This window comes from Stomoxys calcitrans, chromosome 1 (genome assembly GCF_963082655.1).
Source record: "Stomoxys calcitrans chromosome 1, idStoCalc2.1, whole genome shotgun sequence".
NCBI classification, from domain to species: Eukaryota; Metazoa; Arthropoda; class Insecta; order Diptera; family Muscidae; genus Stomoxys; species Stomoxys calcitrans.
Genome location: NC_081552.1, coordinates 174,216,902 through 174,231,991, shown reverse-complemented (window position 1 = coordinate 174,231,991; position 15,090 = coordinate 174,216,902). Strand labels below are relative to the sequence as shown.

Genomic DNA, 15,090 nt, shown 5'->3' with positions numbered 1-15,090 from the left:
CTTAAATTATTCTTTGCCAGAATACAAACAAAAGTCAAACAACATCATTGACATCAACATGAAAAATACAACTCTGCGTTGTTTTATGGAATATGTGTACAGAGTTGCGTTTTTGCAACGCAACGCTCAAAACCAAAGTAAAACGCGGTAATTCTGTTTTGGCCTTTACAGAGTTGATTGGTGCCCATTTCGTTAGCATTGGCAGTTAACTTTTTTATAATGCGTTTGGAAGTCGAAGTCAGTATTGGGCTAAAAGCATTTTTATGCTATGACAGCGACAGTTAGAACAAGTAAAAGCGCGCAAAATTCGGCTGGGACGAATCATATATACCCTTCACCATGGATAGCATTTGTAAAGTTCTTTGCCCGATATCTCTTTATAAGCAAACACAGGAAAATGGATAAGAATTACTATGCTATTAAAGCTATATATAGTTAAAGACTGATTTGGGACATACATGGTTTAGATCAGAGCTGGAGCGGAGCGGGTTCAAATCTCAAAATCCGCTCCGACAAAATAAAAATCTTTTAAATACATTGTTTTGGTTTACGAACTTATTATTTGGCGAATTAAAACAAAAGTTTAAAATTATTAAATTGTGAGTTAATTTTAGAGTTTACTTGCGTAAATTCATCTTAAAGTAAGTAAAATCGTGCTAAGTTTGGCTGGGCCGAATCTTATATACCTCCGCCATGGATTGCATTTGTCAAGTTCTTTTCTTGGTATCTCTTTGCAGGCCAACAAAAGATTAAGAAAATATTTGCCATGCTATTGGAGCTATATCAAGTTATGGTCCGATTCGGACCGTAATCGTTGTAAGTAGTCATTGTGTGAAATTTCAGCCAATTCGATTAAGAATTGCGTCCTTTAGGGGTTCAAGGAGTAAAATAGGGAAATCGGTTTATATGGGAGCTGTATCAGGCTATAGACCGATTGAGACCATATTTGACACGTATGTTGGAAGTCATGGGAGAAGCCGTTGTACAAAATCTCAACCAAATCCGATAATAATTGCGCCCTCTTTTGGGTCAAGATCCCAGATCGGTTTATATGGCAAATATATCAGGTTATGGACCGATTTATACCATACTTAGCACAGTTGTTGCAAATTATAACGAACTACTTCATGCCAAATTTCAGCCAAATCGGATAGGAATTGCGTCCTCTAGCGGCTCAAGAAGTCAAGACCCCAGATTGGTTTATATGGTAGCTATATCAGGTTATAGACCGATATTTGGCAGAGTAATTGGAAGTTATACAAAACCAATTCATGCAAAATTTCAGCCAAATAGGATTGGAATTGCGTCCTCTAGAGGCTCAAGAAGCCAAGACACCAGATCTGTTTATATGACAGCTATATCAAAACATTGACCGATATGTCCCATTTACAATCCCAACTGACCTACACTAATAAGAAGTATTTGTGCAAAATTTCAAGCGGTTAGCTTTACTCCTTCGAAAGTTAACGTGCTTTCGACAGACAGACGGACTGACGATCGGACATGGCTAGATCGACTTAAAATGTCATGACGATGAAGAATATATGTATTTTCTGGAATCTTAGACGAATATTTCGACGAGTTACGAACAGAATGACGAAATGAATATACCGCCATCCTATGGTGGAGGGTATAACAAGTAAAAACAAGTAAATTTCGGTATGGCCGAATTTTATATATCATTCACCATTTCCATTTATTGGCATAAACAAAAAAGGATCAAGCAACTCCACGGATTTTTATACCCACCACACAGGATAGAAACTATATAATTTAGTCATTGCGTTTGCAACCCATCTATATATCCATTTCCGACTCTACGAAGCATACATATTGTGGATTTTCGTAAAATTCTAAGACGATTTAACGATGAATGTCTATATGTCCATCTATCCGTCCGTCCGTTTTAATCACGCTACAGCCTTCAAAAATTGAGCAAAAGTTTGTCTATACGCAGGTTAAGTACTTGAACCATAACGAAAATGATCCATATCGGGTTCGCGAAATTAGATCAGTAGATTGGTTTGTGGGGGGGACTAAAACTCTTTATGAACTATTCAGAACCATATTTGCCATAGAAGGCAAAGATCAGGCAAATCGGAAAAAATGTAATCATCATACTTACTAAGATCTCATATCGGGGATTCGGTTTATATGGCGTATATTCTGGAGGCTAAATCCAGACAATATATAGTGAATGAGGTACCAATTCGAAAACCATTCCGTGCATTTGAGACTGCAAACGTGTGTATTATCTAGATTTCTTGGCTATATGAGGTCGTTTTTTAATCTCAATCAGTCCAATTAGTTGACATATTATTCACCGTTTGGTATTTTTCACTTTGGAAGGTAATCGATGTGGATTTTGCTGCGTTTCCCCCAAAAACTGTTATAATCACTTGACCCTTGATCTTCTTTGGAGACGATTTCTCCGGAGTATTGCGGAGAAGTTGTCACACGATCGTCAGCGGCATTTGTACTAGTGCGACCACAGGGAAAATCAGTAAACGACATTTTACCATTGAAGTCGAAGGCAAAAAGTTAAGTTGGCTGTAACAGGACATTTGTCGCTCCTTCTCAAATCACTGACACCAAGTTTTGAGGTGTCTCCCACCTCTTGATCTTTCCATCGGTCTCTTGGTGGTCCCAACATCCATGCCGTCTCTATTGCTTCCATCCGTCCTAACCAAATTAAGTGCGCAGGTTAAGTACTTGAACCGAAACGAAAATGATCCATATCGGATCATTAATAGATATAGCTGCCATATAGATTGATCTACCGATTTAAGGGCGCGTTTATCACCCAATTTTGTAGAAATTTAGAACATTAATTTTTATTTGGCCATCCGACATCCGGAACGAGTATAGTCCAGATCCGACCAAATTTAGATATAGCTGCCATATAGACCGAACGGCTGTTTAAGCGATCTAAACCCATAAAAAACCCTATATTTTGCTAAAATTTAGAACAGAGAGTTGGAATATATTTCTTGTTGTCCCTATCAATTTTGGTCCAGATCGGAGCATATTTTGATACAAATTTGGAACATGGAGTTGCGTAGGCCACCCGATATGCGAACCGAACCAAAAATGGTCCATATCGGACCATAAATAGATATAGTTGTCATATAGACTGATCTACCGATTTGTAGAAATTTAGAACAATAATTTTTTATTTGGCCTTCCGACATCCGGAACGAGTATAGTCCAGATCCGACCAATTTTAGATATAGGTGCCATATAGACCGATCTGCTGATTAAGGTTGAACAGAGAGTTGTATTAGATTTCTCGTTGTCCGTGCCAAATTTGGTCCAGATCGGACGATATTTTGATATAAATTTGGAACATGGAGTTGCCTAGGCCACCAGATATACGAACCGCGTATGGTCCACATCAGACCATAAAGATGGCATATGGACCGATCTGATCTCGGGTGTTAAACTTCTATAAGGCTATAAGGCTCTGAATGTGATCCAAATTGTTCCATACTTGGATATATATATATATGTATATATATATATATATATATATATATATATATATATATATATATATATATATATATATATATATATATATATATATATATATATATATATATATATATATATATATGTATATATATATATATATATATATATATATATATATATATATATATATATATATATATATATATATGTATATATATATATATATATATATGTATATATGTTGGGTAACCAAAATTCGGCACGGCCGAACATAATGCTTTTTTTTTAATTTGGTTAGGACGGATGGAAGCAATAGAGACGGCATGGATGTTGGGACCACCAAGAGCCCGATGAAAAGATCAAGAGGTGGGAGACACCTCAAAACTTGGTGTCAGTGATTTGAGAAGGAGCGACAAATGTCCTGTTACAGCCAACTTTACTTTTTGATTTCAACTTCAATGGTAAAATGTGGTTTACTTATTTTCCCTGTGGTCGGACTAGTACAAATGCCGCTGACAATCGTGTGACAACTTCAAAGAATTGTTTGGAGTTGCTTAACCGCAATACTCCGGAGAAATCGTCTCCAAAGAAGACCAAGGGTCAGGTGATTACAACAGTTTTTGGGGAAAATCCAATATGCCAACTAATTGGACTGATAGAGATAAAAAAACGACCCCATATAGCCAAGAAATCAAGATAATGCACACGTTTGCAGTCTCAAATGCACGGAATGGTTTCCGAATTAGTGCCTCATTCACTATATATTGTCTGGATTTAGCCTCCAGAATATACGCCATATAAACCGAATCACCGATATGAGATCTTAGTAAGTAAGATGAGTACTTTTTTCCGATTTGCCCGATCTTTGCCACCTACGGCAAATATGGTACAGAATAATTCATAAAGAGTTATAGTCCCCCCCCCCCCCCCCCCCCCCCCTCCCCCATAAGCCAATCTACTAATTTAATTTCGCGAGCGCCTGGCTTAATTTTTCTAATTTTCCCCTACACCCACATCAAATACTGTACAAATTGGACTATAAGTAGTTAAAGCGCCCATATTAACCGAATCGGATATACACATAAGACATGTTACAAGTCAAATTGATCGGTTTATGTGGAACTCGCAACCCATTGATGAAGGCTTTAATAATATATTTGTTTATGTACCTTTTTTTGTATCTAAAAGGTATTAAATCTAAACTTAAAAAGGTGTTAAAAGCTTTAACAGCAAACAACGTAAATGTATGATGGTTTGCAACCAAACAAAACGTCAGGGTCTATTCGTATGGTCAATGGGCTGAATGACATACTAACAAGTATAAGCGTGTTATGTTTGGCTGGGCCGAATCTTATATACCCTCCACCATGGATCGCAAGGGGAGCTATATCAAGCTATATACCGATATGGACCCTACTTGTCATGGCTGCTAGAATTCATACAAAAATCCCACGTTCAAAAGTTCAGCCAAATCGGATAATAATTACGACTTCAAGAGGCTCAAGACGTCAGATCAGAAGATCGGTTTATAAGGCAGTTATATCAGGTTTTGAAATGATTGAACCATACGATTTGGCAGCTATTAAAAGTTTTAACATAACGCTATTTGCAAAATTTTTGCGAATTTGGAAAAGAGTTGCGCCCTCTAGAGACTCAAGAAGTTTAGATCCGAGCTCGATTTATATGGCATCTATGGACCGATATGGCCCATCTACAATCCTACCTAGTCTACATAAACATGAAGTATTTGGGCAAAATTTCAAGCGTCTAGCTTTACTCCGCGGAAAGTTAGCGTAGTTTCGACGCGACAAAACGAGCAAGACTATATCTACTTTGTTGGGTCTCAGACAATATTTCCATGTGTTACAAACGGAATGACGAGATAAGTATACGCCCATCGTATGGAGGAGGGTATAGCTTATTGACTTGGTATGTTTTCATAAAAAAATCGCTTATCGCTAAAACTTGCCATTTGAAGATCAAGGCTAATAATGATAATTATTAACACACATACACCCATGCCTGGCTACGTTCTCATATTTGTGTATGCATTTCTCTTTGCGTTCAAGAAAAGAAAGTTTTTAGCCGCTTAAAATTGTTCTAAGCCAAAACAGAGAAGCATAATTGAAATTGATACACCAAAGAGAGAGAGAGAGAGAGAGAGAGATGGAGAGCGAAAAAGAGAGTCTTCTAGAAGGGCATTTTGTGCATATTAATCACATGATATTAGGCGATATTTGTTTTATGTTTCTTTTTGTTATCTCAAACTTTTTGGCAAACCTGTTAGGTATAAAGTCGTCAATATATGCATACTATTTGACGTACATATGCGCAATCATAAAAACATAGGGTTTCAGATATTTATAAATAAAAAAATTATACATGTTAAGTTTACTGTTGCAGCAATGTTATGCCAATAAAGACAAAAGGTAAATGTAAATCAAACAAAAAGACAATTCCCATCAACTGATAAAAGGTAGGAATAAAGGCTTATTTAGTTACTTTAGAAGAGTTAAGTGACAGAGAGATAGTTTGTTTGTTATATTATTATTGACATTGTACCTGTACAACAAGATTAAATGACTTATAAATTATTGTGTATGATTTACAGAGAAAAAACTGTAATATTTACGTTAATTCATTTTAAAAAGTTAATGCAATTCCAAGAAATTTTATATACATAAATAAATGTTAAATCAAGCATACAATTCATAAGTCTCAGTCTTAAAGAAAGAAGCAAAATTGGAAATAATTAAAAATCGACTTCCAGATGGTTGTGTTACTTCAAAAATAACGTTATTGTATTAAGCATATATTTTCTGAAGACAGTGGTGTCCAAAATGAAAATGAGATAGTGTGTGTGAGAGAAACTAAAAGTGCACAGCAAGAAATTCTTTACCAGCATTCAGTGGTCAAACAGACAGCGACCTGAAAACACGTGAAGGGGTGTTTTTTCTCACGCTTTGTGAGAAGATTTAATTGAAACATAAATAATAATAAAACTGTTTTGATATACCTTTTTTTAACAATAATAAAAATATATATTTATCCATTCTTTCAATTTTCATACCCTTCATCATAGGATGGTTGTGTAACAAGTTCGCCATTCCGTTTATTCAGTGTATATTTTTCTTAGGGGAAAAACAATACAATTGGCGATTTTTTTGGCGAAATTTGGGGGATCTGTCTTAAAAAAATCTGGCAACCGTGACATCGACTTAAAATATCATGACGATCAAGAATTTTTATACCTCGTTGGTTCTCAGATTAATGTTTCGATGTGCTACACGAAATATTAATCTGAGAACCCTTGTTTGGGGAAATTTCCCTTAAACTGACAACACTGGTCGATCTAGCCATGTCCGTCCGTCAGTTTGTCCTTCTGTCGAAAGCACGCTAACTTTCGAGGAAGTAAAGCTAGCTGCTTGAAAATTTGCCTAAATACTTCTTATTAGTGCAGAGTTCGGTTTGGATTGTAAATGGGCCAAATCGGTCTATAGCAGCCATATAAACCGATCTTGGGTCTTGATTTCTTGAGCTTCTAGAGGGCCCCATATTATCCGATTAGACTTTGCACCTGTTGTTTTGGTATGACTTCCTACAACTTTCCATATAAACCGATCTCGCGATTAGACTTCGTGAGCTTCTAGAGTGCGCAATTCTTACACGACTTAGCTGAGCCTTTGTATAAAATGTTTTGTTATGATTTCCAATAAGTATGCCAAGTATGGTTTTGATCGGTTCATAACCTGGTATAGCTCTCATATAAACCGATATCCTTATTATTTTGGAGGGTACGATAGACCCCATAGAGGGCACGATAGACCCCATAGAGGGCACGATAGACCCCATAGAGTATATATATATTTAGATCGTCATGACATTTTCAGTCGATCTAGCCATGTCAGTCCGTCTGTCGAAAGCACGCTAACGTTCGAAGGAGAAAAGCTAGACGCTTGAAATTTTGCACAAATACTTCTTATTAGTGTAGGTTAGTTGGGATTGTAAATGGGCTAAATCGGATCATATTTTGGTATAGCTGTCATATAAACCGATCTTGGGTCTTGACTTCTTCAGCTTCTAGAGGGGGCAAATCTCATCCGATTTGGCAGAAATTTTGCACATATCGTTTTCCAACAACTGTGTCAAGTATGGTCTAAATCAGTTCATAACCTGATATAGCTGCTAAATAAACCGACCGTGGGTCTTGACTTCTTGAGCTTTGAGAGGGCACAATTCTTATACTTAGAGTTTTGGCCAATAACTGGGCCAAGTATCATCTAAATGATGTAGCCGCTATATAAATCGATCACCTGATTTGACTTATTTGTCGTAGACGGCGCAATTCTTATCCAATTTGGCTGAAATTGTGCTTGTGTCGTTTTGGTATGTCTTCCAACTGTGCCAAGTATGGTCTAAATCAGTTCATAACCTGACATAGTTGACATATAAAATGATCTCGATTTGCCTGAAATTTTAGAGGTGATATTTCTATATGACTTGTACGGCATGACAAGTACGGTCCTTATCGGTCAAAAACTTGATATAGCTCATATATATTTGAAAAATTTATTCATAGAAATCGTCGTATGCGATCTATGGTGGAGGGTTCATAAGATTCGACTCGGCCGAATTTAGCACGCTTTTACTTGTTCAAATAAGTTATTTCCCTTTTTTCTTATTCGTCAGAACTTAAGTTTTTTTTCTTATTAACTTTTTGATTAGTTTAATATTTTATAATATATTCCGTATTAGTTGATTTACTGAACTATGTAATTTAATATAAATATTGTCGATACATTATAAATGCCAACACTCCCCCATATAAGAGAATATATTGTTGGCTTGGTATGACAAATAAAAAAAACTGCACTAAAAAAAACCAATTTCGCTATGAAATTTGTGAAAATGCTTTTTAAAAATAACTTCCCTCTTGTTTTTAAACGAACAGTGATATAAGCGTAAGTGAGAATTGAGCATTAACTCTAGCGTAATGAAAATAACAAAAATTTTCATTTTGCACACCACTGTCTTAAGTTAACTGTTGAACTGAATGTTAAAAATTTGGTACGCGTTCTCAATATTCTATTCTTACCCGTAAGTTAAATTATGTTTGGCTACATTATCATGCATCAAAGTGAAACTGTCAGTGTCAAAAGTGTATGTGCTGTACCAGGATTATTTACGACCATGAGATATGAGTTGAGAGTTGTTTGAAGTGTTCTTGGTTTTGCAACAGCGATTTTCGAGGGAAGTACATATGTTATCTGATTATAATCGTGTACTTGAAATAAGAAATGCCAATCAACTTTTAATGAATTATAATTGGGTTGAAATCGAAGAAATATGAATTAACTAAATTCATATTACGCATGGAAGACAATGAGTTAATTGTTCATATAATCTCGAGTTTTGGAATTTTCATAAATATATAAATGAAAGTTTTTTGTAATTTTTTTAATTACGGCAAAAGTATTTTTAAGATAAATTCATAAATATAAGGATGTTGGAGTGTGAATTTTTATCCGCCCCACGCCACTTTGGATATACACCTTGTGCGTTCTAAATACATTTTAAAATAAACAAGTAAAAAGGCATTAAGTTTTGTCAGGCCGAACTTTGGTGCCCACCACCTCACCTCGTGTATATATGTAAAACACCTTTCGTCATAAACCGGTGAAAAATGCATAATTTATGCACCCATAGCAGCTTTACCGAAATATGGTCCGGCACGGACATTGAGAGGTCTAATAAGTACATGTCAGTGTTCAATTCTGTAGAACAAAATATTGGTCTATCTGTTAGCTATATTCATATATAGACCGGTCTGAACCATATAGGACACGAATGTCGAAAAGCCTAACATAAGGCACTGTATCAAATTTCAGCTAAATCGGATTATTAATGCGCGTTTAATGGGGCCAAGACTTTACATCGAGAGATCGGCCTATCTGGTAGCTATATCCAAATCTGAAACGAACTAGGCCAAATTAAAAAAAGAAATCGAAGAGCTTAACACAACTCACTGTCCCGAATTTCAATGAAAGTGGACATCAAATCTATACTTTATGGGCCCAAGACCTGAAAACGGCAGATCCGCATATATCGCAACTATATCCAAATCTGGATCGATCTGAGCCAAATTGAAGAAGAATGTCGAAGGGCTTAACACAACTCACTGTCCCAAATTTCGGCAAGATCGGACAATAAATGTGCCTTTTATGGGCCCATGACCTAAAATCGAGAGATTGGTTTATATGGCAGCTATATCAAAATCTGGACCGATCTGAGCCAAATTGAAGAGGGATGTCGAAGGGCCTAACACAACTCAATGTGTCAAATTTCGGCGAATTCGAACAATAAATGTGCCTTTTATGGGCCCATGTCCTTAAATAAAGAGATCGGTCTATACGGCAGCTATATCCAAATCTGGACCGATCTAAGCCAAATTCAAGGAGAATATCGAAGGGCCTAAAACAAATCACTGACTATATGCATAAATATAATATTTTATCTGCTGTTATTTAAATTTGTTATATGCCTGCAAAATTTAAAGTTAAGATTAAATATAAAATATTTTTAAATATTTATGAAATTTTTGAGCTTTTCTTTAACTCTTTACCATTTGAAAACAGCGGAAAATCTTTGCTGTTTAAGCAACAAATTAATGCTGCCCATTTTTAGCAGACTTTTTGCTGTTTCAGCACATATTTTTGATGTATATACTAACAAATTTCTCTGAGTGTACATGGGGGCTATGATTTAAACTATATTGTAATTTCAGCCAAATCGGGTAATAAATACAGCTTTTATGAGCCTTAGTCCCTAAATCGGGTGACCGGTTTATATGGTGGCTATATGAAAATTTATTCCGATATAGCCCATCTTCGAACTTAACCTGTCTATGGACAAAAAAAAAACTGTGCAAAATTTTCAGCTCAATATCATCATGTTTAAAGACTGTTGCGTATTTTCAAAAGACAGACGAATGGCCGGAGATAGGTTGATGGTCTTATATTTCTACGTAGGCCAAGAATATACTTTACAGGGTCGGAAATGAATATTTCAATGTGTTGCAAAAGGAATGACAATTCATTTTGTCACAACCCCATCCTTCGGTGATGGGTATAAAAAGATGATCGAAAGATTTTAAAATTTTTAGAATGCATCTGGGAGAGCACACGTGTTCCTCATTTGTGATGCAAACACATTTTCCCGTCAAGTAGTATAACTAGCGATTAGTATAACTAGCGATTTTTGACGATGTGAAAGTTTCAAGGTTCACCCAAGACTCCTCCTTTCACCATAATCTAAACCCAATTTTACAAAATTGGCAAAAATGTTTATCTTCCGTTAATAAAAGTTTTCCACAAGCCATATTCGAGAGTTTCTAGGAAAAAATTAGGTGCAAATCCACAATTTACTAATTATAACATCTATTGATCGTCAGGAAATAAAAAACAATGTGTTTCTTAATAACATCTATTTTTATACCCTCCACCATAAGATGGGGGGTATACTAATTTCGTCATTCTGTTTGTAACTACTTGAAATATTCGTCTGAGACCCCATAAGTATATATATTCTTGATCGTCGCGACATTTTATGTCGATCTAGGCATGTCCGTCCGTCTGTCCGTCCGTCCGTCTGTCTGTCGAAAGCACGCTAACTTCCGAAGGAATAAGTACTTGGAATTTTGCACATATACTTCTTATTAGTGTAGGTCGGTTGGTATTCTAAATGGGCCATATCGGTCCATGTTTTGATATTGCTGCCATATAAACCGATCTTGGGTCTTGACTTCTTGAGCCTCTAAAGTGCGCAATTCTTATCCGATTAGAATGAAATTTTGCACGATGTGTTTTGTTATGATATCCAACAACTGTGCCAAGTATAGTTCAAATCGGTCCATAACCTGATATAGCTGCCATATTAACCGATCTTGGGTCTTGACATCTTGAGCCTCTAGAGTGCGCAATTCTTATCCGATTGGAATGAAATTTTGCACAACGTGTTTTGTTATAATATCCAACAGCTGTGCCAAGTATGGTTCAAATCGGTCCATAACCTGATATAGCTGCCATATAAACCGATCTGGTTCCTTGACTTCTTGAGCCTCTAGAGGTCGCAATTATTATCCGATTTGCCTGAAATTATGTACTACGGATCCTCTCATGACCATCAACATACGTGTTTATTATGATCTGAATCGGTCTATAGCCCGATACAGCTCCCATATAAATCGATCTCTCTATTTTACTTCTTGGCTGACACTTTACACAGGTCTACAACATGTAATAATATAATAATTATATCCTTTTTTGCTAAGAAGAGATGCCGGGAGAAGAACTCGGCAAATGCGATCCATGGTGGAGGGTATGTAAGATTCGGCCCGGCCGAACTAAGCACGCTTTTACTTGTTCTTCATATTTTCGGGTGAACCTATATTTCTTTCGCCATTATGGTAAGCATTAGTCAAGATCTTTGCAAGATGTTTTTATGGCAGAGTATAAAAGTTTATAATTAGAGGGTATAACCAGTGCTGCCATGTCATTTACGTGAAAATTTGTAAACTGAGAAAAAATTGTGAACATTTTCCTGAAAACAAAAAAAAATCACAAAATCACTAAACATTAATTTGGACAAATTGATTAAGGCTTTGCGATATTCTTTGAGCTAGAAAACCACTTCTTTAATGAGATACAGTGCGATATTCTTTTGATTAGAAAATCACTACTTTATGAGAGACAAACATTTTTTCATTTTTAAAGTCAATATTTCAAAAACACTCTAACCTTACAATATATTTGAAGACGTCGAAGGGCCTAACACAAACTCACTTTCTCAAATTTCAGCAAAATCGGATAATAAATGTGGCTTTTATGAGCCTAAATTGGCTGTGCAAAGTTTCTGCTCAATATCTTTATTTTTAAAGACTGTAGCGTGATTTCAACAGACAGACGGAAAGACGGGCGGACATGGCTAGATCGTCTTAGATTTTTACGATCAAGAATACATATACTTTATAGGGTCGGAAATTGATATTTCGATGTGTTGCAAACGGAATGACAAAATGAATATACCTCCATCCTTCGGTGCTGGGTATAAAAAGACAAATTTTCAATGAAATAAATCATCTAAAAAACAAGAGAGATAAATACCTCGAACACACCACTATCAACAACTCAAACCAGGTTTGACAAAACCGACCTTTTAATATTATTGTAGCTTGCATTGATTTTCCTTAGTATCTCCCCCTGCAGCTTGAAAAAAATTCGCAATATGCATGCGAGCCTAGGTACCAGATGATTTTTTACAAGTGATAGTCTGATGTGTACTGTAGTATATTTCTGGTTTACGTTTAGGCCACGCAGCAAGGAGTAGGTCTCACTAATGGTCGAAAAAATGTGATATTTCCAAGTAGATTGTTGTTGAAAAATACACCAAAATTACGCGCATTTAGAACGATTTAAATACAGCACCCAGCAATACGAATATCCCAGTCAACAGCTGGTAAATTTCGGACAATTACGATGAAAAAATGTACAATGAACCTGAACGGAATCTGTGACGGGTCAAACTCATGGAAAATTCCTGTGTTGAATTTATAAAGACATCAGGTAAGTTTGTAAAAAAAAAAACACTTTTCTGTCGCCAAAGACAATTCATAGTCATTTTCAACCTATGGCATCGGTAATCCATCAAGCGACCTTAATCCTCTAACGGGAATGGAAAAGTACTAAAAACGACTGTTTATACCTGCGACGAATTAAAAGAGCCTCAAAAAAATTCCACTGTCACACATAAACGTATAAGGATTTGGTTGCATGGCAGAACGGGATATCCGTTCATGCTAACACTACATGACTATTGCTAAGAACAGGCAGGTACTTACGAGGCACTTTCTGTGGCGGTATAAGTGTTGCGGGCCGTGTTGACATTGCCATCTCCGCCATTGGCTGTGGACTTGCTCTTGTTCATGAGACAGGTATTGCCGTTTTTGGTGGATCCAGTCATGGTGCTATCTGTTGTTTTTGTTTTTATATATTTAACTTTTCTTCCACAAACAATTGTGTCTAAAGATCACAGTGAATAAATGATTTGGCTTATTTTGCACAACCGAATGTCGCCTGGTTTCGCTGCCGTTGTAGCTTGCGGTATTTCAAACAACAATTAAATAAGACACACCGCCGTCGACGACCAGTTCGTTATGTTAATGTGAACGACTTAAATGTTACTTGGCAGACGCACTTTGTTTTTTTTTATCTTTTAATTAAGTAAATTTTGTGTTTTTGTTGTGATTTCACCTTAAACCGCAAAGGTTTTAACGAGTAAGAAGCTAAGCGAACGCAACTAAATCACGAAATTTTCAGCGAACAAAAAAGTGGGCGCACGTAACGAACGTTATGCCTTGTGTGAGCGTGTTTGTCAACTGATCTATTTGCCTGTGTGGTGGGCTCTATTTATTAGAAAACCCAGAGTTCCGCTTGTCTATTTTGTTATTGTTTTCTTATTTTCTCATTTTTATATTTTTTTGTTGAGTACTAATGTCCGATCCCACCATCATCATGGTCGTCATTAACCGTCAACATTAACTACGGCCAACGGCCACCAACCACCTCCCTACAAATACCAGCAAGAATATCGTGCAAGAAAAGTGTGTTTACTCTTCGGTTTTAGCTTCGTTGATTGTTTTGAAAACATCTTTGAGGCGTCTTCACTCGCTCTCACTCTCTCGCGCCTTCTCTAAGAGTGCGAAATCATTTGTTCTTTGGTAAATAAGAATCAATTTTGTTTTGATTGAAATTAGCGTAAAATAAAAAAACGGAATTTAAACCAATGCATGAAAAACTATTTAATGTGTTTAACTGATAAGGAGTGTTGTTGTTTTCTGTTATAAAACCGGCGCAAGTGTTGCCAACGCTAATGGTAGTTACATTGAATAAGGGATTTTATATGCTTTAATAACCTAAAGAGTAACTAGTTTTGTTCCTTCTTCATTTATTTGCCCATCCGTTGTTCGGATACAAGCGATCAGCAATACTGGTTTAAACAGCTCCCGCACGTTTCCTGAAAAACATCTTCAGTTTGGTATACAGTTTAACCATAAATCGTCTTACATACGAACAACGCTTGCAAATTATTGTATTTTATTAGCAAAATGCGTGCTCCGTTAAGAATGTTCAACGCGAGCTTCTTCCATTGAGCGACGAAGCTAATTTGTGCCTCAATGGGCACATTAATAAGCAAAAGTGTCGATTTTGGTGTAAGGATCAACCAGACGCATTGCAAGAGCTACCAATGCATCTAGAAAAAGTCACAGTTTAGTGCGGTTTACGGGCTGGTGGCATCATTGGACCGTTCTTCTTCAAAGATGTTGCGAATCGTAACGTAACTGTGAATGGTGAGCGTTACCGTGAGATGATATCTAACTGTTTTTTGCCCAAAATACCAGAGCTTGACTTGCATGATATGTGGTTTCAACAAGACGGTACCACACGCCACAGCACGCGTAACAATCGACTTAATGGGAGGCGAGTTCGATGAACATTTTATTTCACGTTCGGAACCGGCCAATTGGTCACCTAGAACGTGCGATTTATCGCCTTTAGACTA

The 15,090-nt window shown here is 36.5% G+C and overlaps 1 protein-coding gene across 3 annotated transcripts in view; it reads right to left on the bottom strand.

The window, feature by feature from the left end:
* The window catches only part of LOC106094639 (purine nucleoside phosphorylase), a 52,218-nt gene extending 38,203 nt beyond the window's left edge, over positions 1–14,015 (bottom strand). The window contains exon 1 of one of the 3 annotated variants that reach the window (XM_059369805.1): positions 13,370–14,015. In XM_059369805.1, the coding sequence (XP_059225788.1) occupies positions 13,370–13,491 (122 nt within the window). In that variant the 5' untranslated portion in view covers positions 13,492–14,015. The remainder of the gene's footprint in view (positions 1–13,369) is intronic. The other 2 variants (XM_059369801.1, XM_059369809.1) reach the window with 2 other exon arrangements.
* Positions 14,016–15,090: the final 1,075 nt, after the last annotated feature.